The 21,826-nt window shown below is 37.5% G+C and overlaps 1 protein-coding gene across 1 annotated transcript in view; it reads left to right on the top strand.

Annotated features, from left to right (window-relative positions):
• The window catches only part of LOC150100229 (uncharacterized), a 119,736-nt gene extending 106,318 nt beyond the window's left edge, over positions 1–13,418 (top strand). Inside the window, exon 3 of the mRNA XM_090402397.1 lies at positions 11,451–13,418. Coding sequence (XP_090258523.1) covers positions 11,451–12,779 — 1,329 coding nt within the window. The 3' untranslated portion in view covers positions 12,780–13,418. The remainder of the gene's footprint in view (positions 1–11,450) is intronic.
• The last annotated feature ends 8,408 nt before the right edge of the window (positions 13,419–21,826 follow it).

Genomic DNA, 21,826 nt, shown 5'->3' with positions numbered 1-21,826 from the left:
CTCAAAACAAATCCATAATTAGTTTCGATTAATAGCGATTCATTGCAATCTTTTTACATCTTCAGATATTTACAAAGAAATTAGCAAATAAATTTTTTTTTATAATATTTTATTTGCAATGAATGACGTAATTCCGCGTGCTGAACAGGAAGTAAAATTCTCGCACTACCGCGTAATCATAGTGGCCGTGTTGAAATCGATAAAGGTGAAAAAGCAACAAGATACAACACCACCTGCGATCCGAATTTCTTTTCACCTTGTGCGCGTGGCTGGGAAAGGGTTTGATAGCGACCTGGTCTAATCTATTATTGGTTTTCCTTCTACATGTATATGAACTGTCTCCATTCTTGTGACAAGCAGCATCGAATACAGTATTACATTGGCTGTGCTAATGTAATAGCGTTTATCTGCGCATTTCCAGCCATTTCATATTCTCCTGTTTCTCCCAGTGATCTTTCGTTAGCTTGGGGGAGGGGGGGAAATCAATGCGCATATATATATATTTTTCTTTTTTTGTTCGTCAATGAATTCACGTATTCGCTGAACGTGAATATGAATTCACTGGACAGATTTACAAACGGTAAATTTATCCAGTGATCCAAACACGGCTTCAATATTCTTTTTCTTTTTTTCTTTTTTAGTACTAATGCGATGGTACAGTACTGGAATTCTTTTAAAAAAAAAGTTCCAGATGCTAGAACCCCGAAAAGAGGATGGGGGGGGGGGTATTTCCTTCCGAAAACCAATAATGAAACATAATATGCGTGCCTATTTGATAACTTTAATAGAATCAATAACAACAACAAAAAAAAGTGAGTACTGCCGTTAAAATTACCGTCAAGTATGGCAGTTTTGGCTATTAGTCTGATGAACGTGATTGCATGATATGGTTAGTTGCTTAAATTAATACTGCATGAGGCAACTAAGCCAAAACTGTAGTGATTTCTATTACGATGGTTGCTCACGTAATAAGGACCTAAAAAAAAAAAAGAATTGCTGCTGGGTTGGAGAGTAAATTTTTGTTTCGATTTCATAGACATCAATAAATAGTTTTATGCCCAATAGACTTATTACGTTGATAGAAAAAGATTTCTTTTACACGAATATTTTTTAAATACTAAATTAAATAGCCTGATGGCATATGATGCATTACCGACAGAACAGCTTCTCCAACCATTTTTTTTTTTTTTCAATCCCTTTTTAGAACAGTGAAAAACGTGACAATGGAAGAAGCAGGTTTAGTTGCTATTTTAATGATAAGATAATAAATGCACGTTCATTCTAAATAACGAATACATAAATCGACTAATTCACATAATTCCAATGATTGGTACTATTACTGTTAGAAATTACTGGACCCTAACGACGCTCAATACTGACTTTTTAGACTCATTAAAAGACCACGACTTGTTTTACGTATGTAAAACAAGCTAAGTTGGGATTTTAGGAATACTCTGACAAAATATTCTGTCGCTATGGATTAAGATAGAACCGAAAGATTTCATATATTATTCAGTTATCTGAACGGAATCAATTTAAAGCAGGTTATGTAGCTACTGTTAAGTCTTCGGTGTGGGTGCGTGTGTCGGCTTTTCGCAGTTGAACCTGGTTTTGTTGAGTGCCTTAATATTTTAAAAAAACGTGATATCTTAGCCGTTTGTAAGACAGCCAATAGTTCGAACAATGGAACAGCAGGAAGACGGTTCATCATGGCTGGCATTAGCCACTCCGAAGCCCATCTTTAAGCACGCGGCTCTTCTATTGTTGTCAGTAGCTTTCCTCCACTTGTAGCTTCTGGAGTGTGTGCTCTGATCCGCCACTTCAATGGACGGTGTTGCTGGGAACGGCGCCGAGAGATATTGATTTTCATTAGACTTAATGCATTAGAGTCATCGTTGCTGTGGCCCTGTCCATTTTCTGGTTAATGAGTTTCAGCTAGAAATGAATGCCACATAGCTTACCCATTCCGCCCCTCCTGTGTGCGCGTTGCTGCATACAGGTCTACCATCGCCATGTCGCTGTTGCACTTAGATTGTTTCTGAGAACGCAGGAAGGGATCACACTATAGTGGGGGGGGGGGGATGTGTGGCAGGGGTTGATTGTCGTCATAAACGCTCCGCTGCATTAATCTGAGTAAATGGTTGGAAAGTATTTAAAATTGTAATGCTCTCTCACATGTGAAGCCACCGGCTTGCTACTGAGAGAGAGAGAGAGTGAAGGATTCTTTTACATTTTATTCCTCCATTCGGCCTTCTTTTTTATTTACTTATACGTATCCGGGTCTGTGCCAACAAGAAAAACGGCCTTTTTTTATTCCCCAAAGAAAACTACTTTGTGGTTAAATATACGGCGGCACATGCACTAGAAAACCCATTCATTTGCAGGACTATGGGGGAGGGATCTGAAATGTCAGAGAAATTCTCATACACACAACTGTGAATGTGAAATTGCTGTTTACAAAGCTGACGGTAAACAGAAGTTTATAGCGATTGAAATGGCAATACGGATCGGAGTTCATTTTGGCTACAGTTGAACTCGAGCGCCTACCTAGTGAAGGTGAATTCCTAAACATGCAAGAGAACACTAGTTTTTTTTTCTTCTCTGTCTTTAGGAAGAATGGGAGAATCTTCATAAGCTGAGGTCCTTGGAAATATATATTTTAGCATTATTCTAGTAAGTGATACGAGTAGTATTAATTTTGTATTACTTAAGATACAAATAGTCTTATTTGTATGGAGGAGTTTTGGGTATTTTGTACCTTTTTTTTTTTTTTTTTATTAAAAAAAAAAATGATATTCAGATATCTTTAAAACTGTTGCTCGATCCAAGCCATCGGTGACACAGCCACTGTAAAAATTAAATTTCTATACATCTGTGCATTATGTTTGATAATTGTTTCATTAACATTAATTATTAGCATTCGAATATTGTTAAAGAAATTTCGAGGTTTCTGAACCTATCGCATATTAGTGCCTTGTGTATGTGCAGAGATTAAAAGAGAAAGACTTTGTTGATGTTTTGAAACGTGTTTTTTTGGGGGAAGTATCTATAGAAAAGACCAAGCAGAAATAGATCGCCCATGAGACAGATAATAGTTCAAGTGCGTCTGCGCTTGTGTATTAGAGGGAGAGATCATCGATTAGTCGAGCTGTCCTCTTGGAATAGCATCAGGTATTTTTAGGAAGATCTTTGGTCCACTACTCCAAATGCGAGAACAGTATTCTAAGGTTGGGTAGATTTGGGATTTGTAAGAGAAGTTACTTCTCCAAAGTAACTTCTCTACAGAGAAGTTACTTTGGAGAAGCTCCCCATGCGATGTATTTGTACATAGAAAGGCTAGGGATCGACACAAGAAAAGAGAGTGAGATAGAAAGATGTAAGTTTTATCTAATGAACTGGAAATTATCAGCGATAACAGAAGTGAATTAAGGGCATTTTTTGTGAGAAAAAGACAACTGTATTGAAGAATAGTATGGCAGTCAATGTTAGTGCTCTGATTGTAGAAAATTCTGAAGCATCAGATGTGTGAGCACTACAAAGTTTGTCAAGTGAACAGGAGGAATGCAATGTGCTGTTTTCAGCAAACTAAGGTTAAGGGTTGAGGACAGTGAGAGAGGATCATTTATGTATAGGAGCAGGTGATAGAACTATCTTAATGCCAGCCCGCATTGGATTGGAAATCTGAAGAAAAAGAGCTGATCACCGTTTAATTTTCTTGACCAAAAAGCTCTGGAAAGACTTTTAATGGGATTATATAATCCCATTAAAAGTCTTTCCAGAGCTGATCACCATTATGTGCATTGAACGATCAGTGAGAAAATCCTGTTACTACAGAGAATTGAAAACAAACCATACTGCCGAGCGGTCCTCTGTTCCATGCCCTATCAGATGTCTTAAAATCTTAAATGCAAGAGCAGTCCATGGCACGTGACGTGTCCAGAGAGATGGGTAATGTACGCGAGATATGCTATGGATCTCTAGAGCGGTAGAATACATGCTGGTGGTCATGGAAGATCCAGCAGTTAATGCATTAGCAAAGAAATTGATTGACTGGTAATGATCCTCTTTGTTATTTTGGAAAGAATGGGGAAGATGATATAATTCTAGTATAATTATAAGACTTCTGCACATTAATTTTACCTTAAAATTCATTAATGTCCTGAATTAGAACCGATGTTGTGTTGTTCCTTCTGGTCTCTTTCGACTAAAGGTGAAAAACTCGGGTTTTTCGTTCCTCAGAAACACACGAATTAGTCATGAATATGTAGAAGAGATAGGGTCCTAACGCCCGTAGTTAATCATGAGTCACATCGTGGTAGTCAACCTCCTAGATAGGAGACGACACATCAATGGGAATGTTCCGTTACCCTTAAAATATTTATTTATTTATTTATTATTATTATTATATATTTATTTATTTTTGAATTATAAATAATGTTTGTCGCCTGGTGGAATCTCATAAATATTCTTTTCATAAAATATGGACATGCGCGGTGAAAGCAATTAATAATAATAATAAAAAAAAAAGCGAATAAACAATATTTGTGGGTGTGCTCTGAATGCATTCTGACACCTTGTGGAACGTGTGGCGACTTTTCGTTAGTCGTAATTAATTAGTTGTGTAAACTAATTAAGTGGTCAACGAAAATAAACGAGTAGATTTTTTTGTCGTAAAATAGAAATCTGAAGCGACTCGCATGAAAAAAAAAAAAGTTTGTTGCTGGAGTGAATCGTTAATTTTGCAGCGCGTCAAGGTTGAGAGGTTCCTTGGCAAAGTGACTTTCAAAATTGAAACGACTTTGTAGGTTCACGTTGCTGCTATGAACAACGAAATTTTAAGAAGACAAAAATGTTTTGTAAATTCCTTTAGTGATGATAGAAGAGAGCCTCCGTAGCTCAGTCAGTATAGACGAAGTCGGAAAGATTCGATTCCCGTCAGTGACGTGAGGAACCTTTATCTGGTCTCTTTCGATTAAAGGCGAGTTAACCGGCCTCATGCGGAGATAGGGTTTTTTTTCCCACCCAGAAACTCGGGGTTTTTCGTCCCCCAGATCAGGCAAACCGGTCCGGTGAACAAACATAGATTACAATCATGAATACGTCCCATATGCCAGTCCTGAGCCCGGATAAAATTGGGGAGGGGGGGGGAAGCAATGGTGAATTACCCTGTAAAAATCCCACCAGGAATATTTTGTGGGCAATGCCTACAAAGTCACCTACAGTCGGAAACGACTGAGAGGGAAAATGAGACAGATGATAGAAGAATTTTGTTATAGCGAAACTGGAAGGAGAGCAGTATAGCACGCGGTATGCGCACGCATACTGCGTGCTATGCGAATATTTCCCCCTTTAAATGCTTAAATATTTAAAGTAATGCTATAATTATATTTCATAAACTTGTAGTTACTACATATGATATTACTTTCATTGTCTTTCTGTGATGAGTATAAGTCATTGAGATTTTTCTGAGGATTGAGTCGGTTTCAGCGGTAGTCATATTTTCCTCTCAATATGCATTACCAGAAATGTCTATTTAAAATACTGTCGTTTTTTTCTCCCTTAAAGTGTGTACATTTATTTTTGCGATTGCAAGTCAAAGTAGACTGAGCGTGAAACTGTATTAGCATTTTTTTTTCCCCGTTAATACGTGTACATTGGAATCATTCCCTTGCTACCTTATCGCAACTCATTTTCGTGGGATTGTAATCCCGACAGAATATCGAATGCGCATTAAATTTTACGAACGTAAATTGGGTAGCATTACAGATGACGTCACTATTTCTCTCAGGTATAAAAGTTCCCATCGCCCACTGAAAGCAATAAAAACATGGTTGCCTTTTGAGCAGATAAAACTAATGACTATGTATCCGGTTCTATCTGCTTCGTATCTTATGACAACAACGGCAAACGGTGGTAGAAGTTTGGTCGTCCATAAATTTAAGAATTAAAGTATCTAACCGCGGTTATGGTTGGCGTATCTTGAAGACACTCGTCTTCAAAGAGGAACAAAGAAAGATATCGTAAATCATCCACTGATTTAAGTGAAAACTTACATAATACAAGTCGCCAAGATGAAACCATAGGAGAGGACAAGAAGCGAACTGAAGTTTGTGTTTTCACCGCTGCTACACACCTATCCTGATTAATCAAATTACCACTTGGTGGCGCTTTTGTTTTCACTCTTAATTAGAAGGAAGAGAGAAAAGCACTGGAAATACATGAACTTTGAGATAAAATGTTGCGCTTTTGTACTGAAAATGAAGGAAGGAGAAGTATACAAAACACTTATTTATTATTATTATATATATATTTTTAATTTGTTAGGATACGAAATAAGATGGACGATATTTAAATATTCTACATAAAGTGAAACGTCTCGCGCTGAAACCTCTAAAAATTGGATAAATTATTTCATGCGTGGTGTGTGACGTCACATCATTCAAAAGTTACTTGAAACATGAATATTCAGTTCATTTATCTTGGCCTTTTTGGTTTGTCTCTTTTCTTTGATGGGATAAACGGACCTTAATTTAATCGCTTTCGCCGCTAACAGTTGTTATATTCATGTTTAATTGGTGAATGATACTCGAGGAAAGTTCAATTTGCATCTGAATTACAACATATTGATTAAACCATTCTGATTAAACAGCTAAGATTACCTGTTGCACTAGTTAACGAGTATTAGCTAAGTTTATGTAATACCGAAATGAATTACTTTGAACATGCTTTGTGTGCGGATGATTGAATTCATTTTGGACAATGTTCAGAAAGCATTATCTACCTTAGCGTATCGTCTTAACAATGAGGGAGGATGTCATGATGTGAGGGCTGTTTGGATTACAGATTATTGATTTTAATTCTTGCAACGCATGCTAAATCCTACATTGACACATTAAGCGATTCCTTATTACTTGCTCTGAAGCCGTTGTTCCGTCTCACACTTCAGGATCATAACCGGATATTTAGACAATTTAAGGAAAAGTATTACGACAGTCACTTGGCCTGGTCAAGATACAGGGTTGCCCAAAATGTACTTGCCAAGTTTGAATTCAATTTTCTCTGCAGTTAGCAGGTATAATTAGAAAAAAAAAAGTTTGCCTACACATTATAGCAATCGAGCCAATTGTGTCATCGCACAGAATCCATTCTCCAGCTTCTGAATGAACATTTCCGTGGGAATGTTCGGAAGCAGTACGGAAGCGGAATTGACTGGTCACCTTATTCACCAGACCTTAATCCTTTTGAAATTTTTTTATGGGGATATCTCAAAGACAAAGTGTATCAGAACAATCCAAAGACTTTCGAGGAGCTAAAGTCGTCTATTGAGCATGAAATCTTGGCTATTCCAACAGACGTCCTTCACAAGGTAGTGTACAATTTTGTGATACGATTGCGGAAGCTCGTCGAGGTTGAAGGTAAACATATTGATCATGTTGATATAAATGGCATAAGATGTTGACCTTAATACACTTTGGATGAGATTCGCATGCGTCCTCGTTCAGGAATAATACAGCATTAAATTTGGTAGGTACATTTTGGACCACCCTGTATGACCAAAACAGGCTAAGACGACTGCTTCTTCCCATTTTATACTGCCGTGAGAAATGTACGGACACCTAATAACCTTCGCTATATTGTTACTGAGCATAATATCTGTAAGGGTACAGAGGTAATCTATCAGTCATTCATTATTACATGAAAGTGTTTAATTTAAATACTAATTTCAAAAACGTTATTATCGAGTTTGTGAAATAAGAACTTCACTATTACGATTCGTCAGGATGGCTGGGATTAACTGTGAGCAGCCAAATATGTTGACTAGTTCAAAAGCGGATTTAAGGTTTTCATCGTGGACTTGCAGTGCCCTCTACTGTTAATTTTCTACACTGGATTTTTTAAGCATAAAACTGATGGACCCATCTTGGTCCAAATATGACTAGGGATTCATCGAATGGGACAATGTTGCTTGATATCTTGATTCGTATGTTATTTTCTTTGCAGTGATAGTTAAACAAGCTTGTAGGCCATATTTTCTAAGAGCAAAGGCAGAACCAAGCCAAAACTACTGCTCCAGATAACGGATAAAGATGTTATAACAAGGGTGGAGGTCTCTGAACTGCAGAAAACTTTACCAGGATGAATATTTTTCGATCCTTAGGTAAAAAAAAAAAAAAATCGACTCATTTCAAACCTTCAGCACATAGGTTAGCTGTGCTCCGATTCAATGATATCGGCAAATAAAAATGGAATGATTTTTTTCCCAGATGATTTGATTGCCAAACTTTTGGTATCCAATAAGCGTAAAAAGCTGAGGAAACGAAATCTTCACGCATCTACGTTGTTGCATTCACTCGAACCCGTTTCTAAATGCTTCGATTCCATAATACGTGCTGTCATTGATTTCCCCCCCGGAAAAAAAAACAAGTTTTATAAAACCCCCACTGAACAATTCTTCAGTAGGTTATCCTTAAGGATAATGTAGATTAATAATCATCCAAATCATTAACGACACGGGCAGACTTCGCTTAAAACTTTTACGAATATTTCCTGGACTTCTCTCCGAACAAGTTTTCCCCATTAAACATCGGCCGGTTCTTTCTTCTTCACGATTGGCGTGACTAAACGGACACTTGAATGCACATTTAGTGTATGATAAGCAGTGTTTGCCCACTGCAAGAGTTAAGTATTAAGAACCACTCCCTGGCTTGTTGTCATAAGATATAACAAATGAGTTTATGTTCGGACTGAGTGCGTGAATAACTTCAGGCTACAACCCAGTGTGTGTGATTCGCACGGGCCTGAAACCCTGTAAGTATATATCAAACAGCTGCAATAGAATTGGGGAAACAGCCCTTACATGTTTAGCGTGATGATGTCATTTATGCGTGTTTGTTGCGTCTGCTTACCATATCACAGGGAGAAAGTTACTTAAAATATTTATTTGCATGGAAATTGATAACCTCATCTTTCCCCTATCGATAGATTCTGTTTATTGCAGAACATTATTGTAAATGGAAAATGTTTATGACAAAAAAAAAAAAGGAAGAAATTGCCTTGCGCCAACTCATTGATTTAACCCACTGCAAATGCGTTTAGTGCCTGCATAAAGAAGTTATCTGTAAATCATGCATATCACATCGGAGACAGCCACTTTTTCTTTCTCTCTCTCTCTCCTCCCATTAACTGAGTGTCAACACAGAATTTAAGACTGTTTCCACTTTTGTAGCGCTGCGCAGGTCTCCTTGCTGTTTAGCCCAACGTCAGGTCCCTACCCTACTTAATGGTCCGTATAACGTGGCTGTACACCATCCTTATGGGTAGCTGTAAATCACGTGCTATTGTACGCACTAGTTCACAGCTCGGCGTCGACACAAGACCGCCTGTCGCTGCAAATAAGACTGAAGTATTTATCACGGTGTCTTTTGTTCGTCGCGTGCAGTCGCACCCCAATTATACCTGTAGCGCAAGCTTTTGTTTGCTATTGTTTCTGCAAGTTAACCACTGGTTTTGGTGCTACCATACTGTGCAGGTTTATCGGCGCGCACATTCGCCCTTCTGCATCTCGGTATTTGCAAAGAGTACACCAAAATGAGTTGTACTTCCATTCTAATGCAATTTTCCAACCCCGTTCCCCCTAACACACATTTTTTTTTTTTTTTTTTCATTAAGATGTTTTTCGAATTAATCTGCTTTCTTACTGGCTGTTGGATCGCCTAGAGAAGAAGCGAAAGTGTCTAAAATTACTAATTAAAAAAAGGTATTTAGATAAACTAAACATCTTCGGAGTTACATGCACTTAAAGCTTGCCAATCAAGGCTGAAAGTGTGATAGCTGGCGAACTAGCGCTTGAATGATATGAGTCATGAATAGGGGGTCGGGAGTGATCAAGCGCTCCGACTGATTGTGCTCTGAGTCATGGCCTGATTATCGTACACAAAATGTCAGTGATGCATGTGCCGAAAATAAAATTCCTGGGAAGATACTCGGCGTAGTACGGAATACGTATGAAATTGAACTAGTGGTTACAGAAAGAACTAGAGAGACTATGTAAAACATTTCGTTATTTTACTTCACCAAAAAACCTCATAAATAATCATACAAAGTTTCCTCTTAACAAATTAACTACTATTTTATCATCTTCCGTGATGTTTATCTATTTGGCTTGCCGAAACAATGGATAGTTATCCAGTATGGTAATTACTAATAATAATAATAATAATCACAATGTGGTGCGTATTTTTCTTTGTTCTTTCCTGATTCATAAATAATTGTGAAACTTTCCATGACGTCATCTATTAACCAGAATAATGAATAGATTTTTATTATTTTTTGTGAGGTTTGCAACAATTGCATAAGCACCTTTTTTTTTTTTAGATTCATTTTGTTCGCCAGTCTAGCCGTGCACATTCTGATTGATATTTGGAATCCTTATTGTAATATGTAGCGCCGTCTCGATTTTGGTTTTACTGGAAGAATATTTTTTAATACCAGAATAAGGCAAAATGATTTATTATCCAATAAAGTAGGATGAAAAGCCAATTTTGTTGAGTTATTATTAATATTGAATATACTGTTCGCTTGCAATATTCAGTATATCGAGCACCAGTATGAAGTTAATGCTTATGACTGTTGCACTGTTGTTACAGTATTCAATAAATATATTGAGAAAGTCGAGGTTGACAAAATGTTAATTTAGATTATGCCAAAACAATTCAGGCCATGAAGGTAGTGTGTGTTTCGCTGCAGGTGTTCTCTGGCCTGTTTATATTAACATACAAAACTATAAGGGACGTTGGGGAAGTTTGTTTTTGTGTTTACGTCCAAAGTATAGGCAAATGAGGCTAGTGCATTATGTCAGTAAATTACGTTTTTTTTTTTTTTTTTTTTTTTTTTTTTTTTTTTGCCGGTTTTGCGGGGTGGGGGAAATCCCGAGTTTCCGGGAAGCAAACCCTCCACCTCTGCATGAGACCAGTTAACTTACCTTCGAAATGAAAACCTCCGATAAACGTTCTTCGCGTTTTAGAAGGGATTCGAACCCAGGTCTTTCCAATGAAAGGGCATTATTGATATTGACTGAGGTATGAAATTTTAGTTTTAGGGGATGAGGAAGCTAGCCATCACCGTATGAGACTGGTGAGGGCCGTAAAAGTTTTTCATAAACTTTAATTTTGTCATTGGATGAATACCGTCTAAATTTTCGCTTTGTTGTACTGCAGGAAATAAAATAGGATCTTATCCCACTCTTTTTTTTTATTTAGACTTTTTTTCAGTTTTAATTTTAAAGAAATTCAATGATGGCATGTTGCCCACAAGGGCACTTAATTCTTACTTTCGCATTTTTTTAAAAATATTTTAATTTAAAACAGTTTATATTTGTAAATGTAATTCGATATCAAATGCACCTAATTTATTCTTTCTTTCTTTTTATTTATTTTTTTGCTGTATTCTAGGTGGGTCAGTCTCAACAGCTGCAGTCCAACCAAGACCTTAAACAAACAGGAGCCTCTCAGCAGTCGGCCATGTACGGCAATTATTCTCAAAATCCTTCTCACTCCAGCGGTGGAAATGCAACCTTTCAGATGTCTATGAGCCAGTCACAGTCTCTGAGTTACTCCACCCAATATGGGAATCGTGCCACTCCCCCTGGTGGTTCGATCGACATACGTCAACAAATGATGCAACAGCGCCAGCACGTGAGTCCTCACGATAACATTGCCGCATCTGCCCAACATCAGGGTCATATTCAACAATACATGAATCGACCTCCTCCGGAATACAAAGCTCAGCCGGTAGGTGGCGCACAGGTTTCGGGCAGTGCAGCTCAACATCAGCAGCAAAGAGTGATAATGGGTGGGAACGGAATGATGGTGTTGAGCGGGAGTCAAAGCCAGCATTTTTCTCAAACCGCAGACGCTTTAAGAGGAGTATCAAGGAGTCAGGCTAATGCCCCAAATGCTCAGGCATCTGCTCATCTGGCTGCTCAGATTCACAATCCAGCTTACATGGCAAGGCCGGACCAACAAGGCATCAGTCCAGAAATAGGCGGTCAGTTGCCCACCTACAGCCAGGGCGACCCTCTTACCACGCCCTCGACACACAGCACCACGAGATCGGTTAACAAACCCATCTATACCAGCGCCCTCACGCGGAATCAGCGGCCACCAAACGTCAATGTAGGACCTGATGGATTGAACATTTCTCAGCGACCACCGGGGATGACGGCCGAGTGGCGGCACGTTCTCATGCAACAGCAGCAGCAACAACAACAACAGCATAGCCAAGCGAGGATGACATCTCCTGCTCATCTTGGAGGCCGTATGCCTTTCGCAAGGGGGATCCAGCAGGGTAATTACGGACATAATATGGTTTCTGATGGAATGACAGTGAATCCTCTGATGCCCCGGGCTATTATGCCCCAACAACAAAGAATGGGAAATCCCATGGGGAGAATGCAACGCATGCCCATGCAGGGTGGTCAGATGATGATTCAAGAACGCCAGCAACAGCAGATACAAGGTACTGTCTGCAATCAAGGAAATACACAGACCGTCGATATGCAAATGACATCGTCTGTTTCCATGACAGTAGGATCACAGATGTCTGGACAAAGTCATGTGTTCCCCCAGTCCGATTCGTCGGCACCACCAAGGCAGGATGGTAATCAGTTCACACTAGACTTTCTGGATAACATTGAAAGCAGTGCATCTGATCTCTTGAACTTCGACCAAAACAGCTCCAATTTTCAGCTACTAGATGACATGGGAATGCTGGGAAAGTAAAATCTACAGTGAAAAAGACGCACGATTTAGTTTTGTGTGGAATATGAGTGTTTGTAACGATATGACTCAACTCCAGGATACTCGACAAACCCATTCCGTCACTTATGTTGCAATCTTTGGGGAAATGGGGGGGGGGGAGATAATCACGGGATGACATTTTTTGTAAAAGTTATTTGTTGTATGTGCGTTTTATAAGCACACTGTTGGTGGTTTATTCCATGTGTAACTTTGACGTCTTGTGTATCTCAACAACTTTCGTGTGTAAGCTAGATCTGCTATTGGTCTTCCCTTTTCCTTCAAACCAAACGCAGTACTGTTAAAAGCGATGTAAGCTACAACAGTATCGCTAATTATGTAAAGCCCATTTATTTTTGTCGTTAAAAAAAAGTACTTATTGTTCATGTTACATTGAACAGTTTGAACGCTCACGAGATGAAACAAACAAACAAAAAAAAGACTCATTGTTACGAACAAGTTGTGTTACGACATTGTTAGCCATTGTTGATACTTCGATTCTTTCTTGTGTTTTGTAGTAAACTGGAAAAATAATAGTCAAAAAATTATTTAGGACTGTCTCTGTAAGAATTTGTCGTTTTATGTACGACTTATGTAAGATAAAAACTGGGAAGGAAGAGTTCAGTTTGAGGTATTGCTTCAAATATTTTCCATTCGAAATATCATTTAAAAAGCAAAAACCTAATAAAAAGGGTTTTAGAATCTGTTTAACAAATTGATTTGATTTACATATAACTATCGTGCTGACGACGTATTTGAACAGTTGATATTTGCATAAGCAAATTGAAGACATTCTCTTTCCGAACATACCAGCAGAGAATTATAACTGTCATAAATCCTCTAGTACAAAAGCTGTTGTAGCTTGTTTCACACTTTGTTAAAGAACAAATTAATGTAAACTGAAGTACGGAGTCCGTTAAGGGTCTTAATGCTAATTTCATCTTGCCAAAACAGATCGAACTTGAATCACTGCCAATGCCATCCAATTTACAAATACAATCAACTGAATCGCTCACTTCACAGCATTTCCTGACTGATACTGCCCTACAAAATCGACATGGCCTCCAACAATATAGTTCTTCAGAATGCCTGGCACATGCTCTTTTCTGTCTAAAATTTGGCTTCATTTTTGTAGGAGTCTTTCTACACATCAAACATAATACTTTATTTTCTACTCTTTTCTCTCGTTGACTGATCACAGAAGGAAAATGTTACATATACACAATATGTATACGTTTAGAATTTCTGTATAACAAAAATCCACTACACGAACACATGCAGCTTATCGAAAATTTCTAGCCAATTTTTTGCCCTCCGTCCGAATAGTAAATGTTAAGATTATAACGGTGGTTTGCAAAATATTGGCAACCTTTAAGTCATGATCGGTGGTCGTCCTTTTGTGCATTTCTTACATTTCTGTATGTGAGGTTATTACAATATGAATTATCCTCAGGATTTTAAGAAGGGTTGGCACATTTCTTCCCACAGCAATACTTACAGAAGCAGAAGGTATGGAAATTTTATTGTGAAATGTCGAATTTTTCTGCCAACTGCCCTTATCTTTCATCCAAATATGTGAACCCCCCCCCAAAAAAAAAACCCAGAGGGGTTGCTGGAGAAGTCTCGTTCGAAAATCTCCACGGATTAGGACTACTTTGTATTCTTGTCCCACCCATTCAAATTGGGAATGCTAAACTTTGAGAAGGTGAGTACTGCATCGGGACGCTGTTAATCGACAGAAATGGCTCTTATTATTTGAAGAAGAAAAAAATAAATAAATACTATACCCGAAAATATTGTTATTGCTCAGTGTTGGGTTTTGTGACGCCGATCGAAGCATTTAAGACTGCAAATCCATTGTTTTTACCACACTTATATATACGACCGGATAACTCCTTCGGTTCTTGCTTAGAGAACCAGTATATATATATATATATATATATATATATATATATCTGGAGGCAGACTCTACATGACAGGATGAATGTTCTTGCTAACAAGACCGAGATATTGTCTAGGGAAACCGGAAATCTCCGAAGATTTGGAATTATTTCAGACGGTTAACCCACGATGACAAGTGAAAGTGTCGTATTTATTAAGTGAAAAGTGAAATCCGCAAATAATTTTTGCTTAGTGTCTCAAGAAAATGTTAATCCGTACATTGCTGGTAAATCAACTGAGTTCTTTTGCTTTCTCCGCATTTTTAGGGCAACGAACTCAGTCTATGTCTGTCTCCAATTTCCCTAGTCATTCAACGGCTTAAAGATTTTTTTTTTCCGGAAATGAAACTTTTAGGACGAAAACAAACACATTTCCAGAACGAAAATGTATTAGGAAGTATTTATTTACTGTGGCAAAACACATCGCGATTGAGATACATAATTTTGACCTGCAGTAAAACGATTTTTTTTTTTTTCCCGTTTCTACTGATTAGCTTCGAACATTCGATTAATATTTGCGCTTCTATTAAAAACCAAATAAACGACGGAATTTCTCAACTTAGCTCTCACCGAAAAGAAGGTGTGCCGTTGATATACAAGGACGTGTCAAAACACCAGAGAAGTTTTTCCCGACGGGGGCTGTCCTACAGGCACGCGAAGCGAAATGTTTGAGCTTGCGCGGAACGAATGGAATGCAAAATATTCGTGCAGTAAATATCACGAATGCTGCCCGTAAATACTTAAGATTCTCTCGGCTATTCAAAGAAAGTAGCAAAGAAGGAAAAGGGGGAGAGATGTTAGGCATCAATAATTAGTTGTTGACACACAACTGTTTATCAAAAGCAAAAGTAATATTTGGATATTAACTTCGGGTGAAAGAACGCCTGTTTGAAACGAAGAAATTCATGCAGTGCACCTGCTTCAATTATTCAGTTACGATGCTTAAAAATAGTTGATGAAATATGGCATTTTATAAACTAATTTTTTGGTACTTTTTTCATGATGTAAGAAAGTGTAATAATGAATTTTAGTTCTTGGCATGACTCATAGGTGGCGTAGCATGCAGGATTTTGTCCGGAGCTATTTGCCTTTTTATTATTGATATATTTTAAATTTACGCGAAAACTTTTTTTTTTTTCCTAAAGAAGCTCTAACTTCCCCATGTTCTTTTGTTGCAGGTATACAAGTTATAGATAGAATCTTCTAAATAACTCTAGTAGTACATGTTAGCATAACACCTCGTTGCTCGTCAGATCATATGGGGCAAGTAGGGAGGGTTTCCTTGATGTCTTCCTTCTGAAAGACGTCAGGCTATTATGAGAATTGAAGCCATATTGAAGGTGATATGTTAACACGAAGAAGAATTAACTTCAATTTAAAAATTGCCACGTCGATGATGAGCCCTGATGAGCAGAGTGGCAGGATGTTCCTAACAAAATAAAGCTGACGTAGCTACCGGTAATCTGGTAATTTTCAGCAGGATAATGCACAATATCAAAGAACAGTACCAGGAGCATTTGGACTTCTCAGTCATCGGATCTCAACTCTACTTGCATTAAAGTCCATAATAAAATACATCAATGGAAAACTAAAGCAGTTGTTTACTGACCGTTTCACAACTAAAACTTGGAAATTTTGAATCATCATTACTTAATCGCTTCGTCCCACCATTACAGACGTTTCCTATGAATAGCAATATCTTGGACTTCCTTAACTGATGCTCATTTAAACATTTTTAGTAGCACACACTAATGACATTTCAGGTAATGTGTTCGAAATTTTTATTTTGATTGAGCTAATTTTTTTTACATCACCTTAGTAAATTTTCAGTGAAAAATTCAATTAATTTTTTATATGATTAATTTTTATCTCTTCATGAATGTTATTTTTTATTATTAGACGAAAAAAGCCATTAATAATCGGTCATTAAAATTAATTCCAGAAATATTTATATTAAATTTAACATATCAGGAAGGTTCGCAGAACGATTATTCCGATTTTATTGCACTAAATCGAAACGCTGTAAATGGTAAACATCATGTCGGAACTTTGTTTACAATTTAATTTTAAACACGGCGTTGCATGTTAGGAGGAAATAAACAGGAACTCTCGGAGCGGCAAATAAATGTCGAAATGGTAATGGATGATGAAAGGAGGGAGAATCTGTGGATCAAGAAAAACAAGCTCGTCTAAGACGTAAGGATTAGACGAAAATCCTCGCTACTATAGATGGCCTCGTAATGGGAGTGAGGAAATGTTCTACAGGAAGTGGATGGACACATTAGCCTCTTGATGCGCGATGTTGCCCTCCATCTATCCTCGCGCTAGTGACATCTAAAATGGACCAACGGGGGGAGAAAAAAAAAGAACGCTTTGGTCAGTTGTAATGGCTTCCGTAATTACAGACCAGGGAGTATTTAGCTTTACAAGTAGAATGGTACTTGGGGATAAAGAATGTTTTCTATTGTTTGCATAGAAGACAACGAGATGAAAAGAATGACGTCAGGGTTGGGGAGAGGGGAGGATAAACACCGAACACATAAACACAGTGATAGATTGAGCTCGCGTGTGCTGTGAATAATTATACAAATTAACGTCAAACGTTTAATTGATATAAATGAAATAAAAATGGTGCAATAGATTTGCAAAGTGTAGTACCAGCACTTCATACAGGCTGGAAAGAGAGTTGTGTGTGTGTGTGTGTATGGGTTCCTTCCCCCCCCCCCCCAAAAAAAAAAGACTTTGTGGCTGATGAATATATGCAACTGGCAGGCATAATATACTCATTTCGTAGTATTATCTGTTTCGGCAATAACTATATGCAAATTCCACCCACGAATGGCTGTAAGCTTATACACTAGTACCGTGAGTGGGCTATTTGTTTATTTTTGTATTTGTTAAATAGTCCGGAAACTCGCTTTACAGACCGAACATGGAGCTTACCCCTAAACCACTTCAGGCTTCCAATAAGTGATGGTGGCTTCAGACGCATGAACTCATCTGTTACATCAAGGCATTCACAAACATTCATTTCTAGAATGTAATTCGACCTCCTCCCTAGCCTGTTGATTAGATCATACGTTATCCACTCGGCCAACCAGGCTTGGTGAGTAGCCTCTAACCGTATTCTTACAAAAAGCTTGAAACTTGATATTTCATTAACACCTCTTTCAAAATTAAATTGAGAGATTTATGACATAAGATAAACCAATGAATTTATAAAGTATGGATAAAAAATAATAATAATTTAATGCTTCAAATTTTATAAACAGGTGTATCGTTGATTGATCTAAAAATATGAAGTATGAAGAATTGTGTTTTCAGACTCACCTGTGCCAAGACTTCATGAACAGAGAGTTCTTCCACGCTACCTGATGATGCAAAAGCTTATTTCGTTGGGTCATTCGCCGCTAGGAAGAGAGAGAGAGAAAGAAGTGATAGTACTATGAACAAGTAAAGTCGGAAACCATGATTGGTGGGACCCCGCACAGTGGGTCGAAAACTATTTTAAGGTCGATAATTTCATTGCAGAATAAAACTGAAGAAATGGCTTCAAGCACGCAATTTCATAATTTTTTTTTCGTTTTTTTTTTAGTATTTCAATAAAATATAACCTCAAATAATGAATAATTTTTCCTTTTGAGAGAATAATTATTTTTGATTTAGCACTTCTTAAATTTTTGGATGTATCTTTGAGAGTTATTTACTTTAAAAGATTCTCTTTATCACCCATGTGTCAATACTGTTGTAAGATAGATTTTATAACCCTTTGTTAGGCGCGTTTTTTTTTTTTTTTTTTCCACATGAAAAAATGGACGATTATGAAGTCCGTCATTGTCTAGTTCAATGATTCTACATTATTATCATACGGTTTGGGTATTCTAGCAAATATGCATAATTATAATGATAAATATGTATAGTACACAACTACTATAGGTGAAAAACCCATAGCACATCAGTACTATTTTGCAACCAAAACGCTATACTTGAAAATTATTTAATGAAAAATTTAAAAAAAAAATGTGTTTTAGGAAACTGTTGATTTGAAGCTAAAACCATTCAACTATTTTATACTGTTCTGTAAAGAAGGTGTCGGTGTTTTTACCTAGACCTACTGTTATGAAAACCAAACGAAACTTACTAATTCAAACATGTGCGAAGCGATAGCACCGCTGTCACGTTTATGCTAAACCAATATAATGCTGCTGATGGTAAACGAACGATGAAATTTAACCATCTGTTTCTTCTTTTTTGTTTTCTCAATATAAATTAAAGTCGCAGGAATTCAAGACAAGAAATCTGATGTTACTAGTTTAGAGGTCCCTTGACCAATTTCATTGTGTGGTCTATGCAACACAACGTCCAACAAATGTCTTCGTATGCAATGCAGTTTAACTCACAAATGATGAAGGAATAAGCAACAGTATTAAGCGTTAATCATTGCATCCTGCAGGACAGTTTGAAGAAGACTCTTAACAAGTACCTACAAGTTGTTTTCTTCCTGCCAGAGTTTTAGGGCAGAGCATGTTTATCAACTCAGGTCAACACTGCATTGATAACGTCACTTAGTGATTTAACTTTCCAATTCCCGTTTGTTTAACCAAGTCAAAATCTTCTTCTGTAACTCAGTAACATATAAGGAAGCATCTTCACTACGCGAACATGTTTTATATCACCGAAAGCCTATATCTTTATCCAAATGTTATTCAATGCGTTTATCACTGCTGCCATCTACATGTCACACGAACTTTTGCAGCGTTGAAACATCGCATGTTTCAACGCTACAAAAGTATTTTTGACCAATGGTTTTCTGGTATTGCCGCTACTTTTATTCGGATCTTAGACGGAAGTAACAAAGTTTTTTACTTCTGGAAACTTTCCAATTCTGGAAACTTTCGAATTCATCCCTGACTTCCCCAGCATCCTACAAAACAGACCACTACTTTAAGAATAAATATGTAATTAATAGTGAATAAACCATGCTTCGTAACTCTGGTGGATGAGCACAAATCTCAGCCAACTCTTAGGGCTCGTTTATTCTTCCGCTGCACAATAAAACTGCATATTGCTAAATATTATCCAACAGAACTTAGGGTGGATTCCACAGAATCACCTACAGGAGAATTTCTTTGAAGGGCTCTTCAAATTTAAGCAGATTGCAACCGTTCTGCATGTTATATGCTATCAGAACGCTCTTATTGTGTGTATCCATGCGAATATAAGACTTCTTCCTTTGGAAGGGGGCGAGTGTTTCGTGTCAAAAAGATAAAATGCATTTGAAAGGGGAAAAAAAGTTTAAAGTTATCCTTATGTGTAGATTGTCAAAAGCCCACTATGACCATTTAATTTATGACTAAAGTTTTCTTATTTGTAACTGTGCTGGACACGTCAATTATTAGACATCTTCATGCTAAATCGAATCCCTACTAATGATATTTAGCAGATTCAGAAGAAAAAATAGCCAGTAGAATGCATAGAATGTATTTGGGAGATGCACGCGTGTGTATGATAATTGATTTCGAACGAAGAAGAATAACGGGAATTAAATTGGTTAATAAGAGTATCGCGAAAAACATGCAAAGATGGCATATGCAATGTCTTAAATAAACCGTGTGTAATAAAGAAAATATCATGGCAATGCTAATCCAATTATCTGGGGGGTTACAACACCAGATAATTGGAGGCGTGCGTGTGACATGCCACACAGTCATGAATGGGGTATTTGTCGTTAGCTCATATTAGTTTATTGTTATTTCATGTAAACGAAGGACAGAACATATTTAAAACACGAGAGATGTGACCATCGTGGTAAGTAAGATTTACCAGCGCACTTTTAGATCTACTGATACCAGTGGAACATGCACTGAATGTTATGACCTGGATGAACATCACTGTTGACCAAGTTAGTGGTTACCCCGTACTTTGCTGGACGGTTTAAACAAAACAACATACCGCACCACACAAGACGGTCCCATTCAGAAATGGTAACAAGAACGTGACTGTGATTTTATCTTAATGGATTCCTTTTCTCGGTCCCATTGGACATTTCTGGAGTGGTGCGTTTCAGAAACCCACTGCTGGCAAACTTGGGCAATAATCGTGCTTATGTGGGTATAATACTTGAGCAGTAGTGCAGCATATTGAGGCTTTTCGGAAGAGTAACATGGTGATTGGATAGGTAAGTGTATATATATAAGATGCCCGTAAATATACTGAGGAAATGTAGAAATCTTAATACCCAGAACCTGTCAATAATCGAGATTTTTTCGAGTGCTGAATCATGTTGGCCGAGTAGTTAGCATATCGATTCTCCAACCAATATATTTATTGCGGATTCAAATCCCGCCGTGGCCATAGATGTGTTGGAAATACCTTTACGAAACAGATGAATTTCATTGACTGGTATGAGACCATCAACCCCCCCCTCCTCCCTTACTTATTTGAGGCCTGCTGTTTGAGCTCTAGGTTCCGGACTTTGTATAAAACAATATATACAGTGTGTGCGTGTATGTATATTATATATACATACACACAGACATAATCCTTAGCTCGCCTGAAGTGCAAATAATCTATAGGTTTACAACAAAAAATTTTTTCATGAATATTTTTTGTTGACAGAAACAAAAGAACAAAACTGTTGTGAAGAACATTAAGTTTTTCTAGCTAGAGAATAGGATTATCGATGAACCAGTGACTAGTAGATCATCGATAATCTTCCTCATTGTTTTGGATATTGAGACTGTACTGTCACCTTTCAAGACCAGTCCGTCTTTCACCAACTTCATGTAAAGACTAGCGGTTTCTTTTGTGTTTATACATTTATTAGCCTCGCATACTAGAGGTCTCTGAACGCACAGCACATCAAGCAAGGTTTGGCTTAGACTACAGAATATAACAAGATTTACATGAAAAAATGTCGATATGTTATATGCAAATATTTTAAAAATCAACCTTAACTTTTTAGGTTAAGTCAACAGTTAAAGTTGACTCAATCTAATAAATGTTCAAAGAGTCTGTGCATGCCCATCCTTCAAAACAGATTTCTCCAAACTCGATGAGCGGTGTGCAGTTAGAAACAGGCTCATTTCCCAT

Source organism: Typopeltis vanoorti, chromosome 13 (genome assembly GCF_054136105.1).
Source record: "Typopeltis vanoorti isolate ZY-2024b chromosome 13, IOZ_Tvanoo_1.0, whole genome shotgun sequence".
Classification (NCBI taxonomy): Eukaryota; Metazoa; Arthropoda; class Arachnida; order Uropygi; family Thelyphonidae; genus Typopeltis; species Typopeltis vanoorti.
Note: the sequence above shows the minus strand (reverse complement) of the source record. Positions and strands in the feature narration are given on the sequence as shown.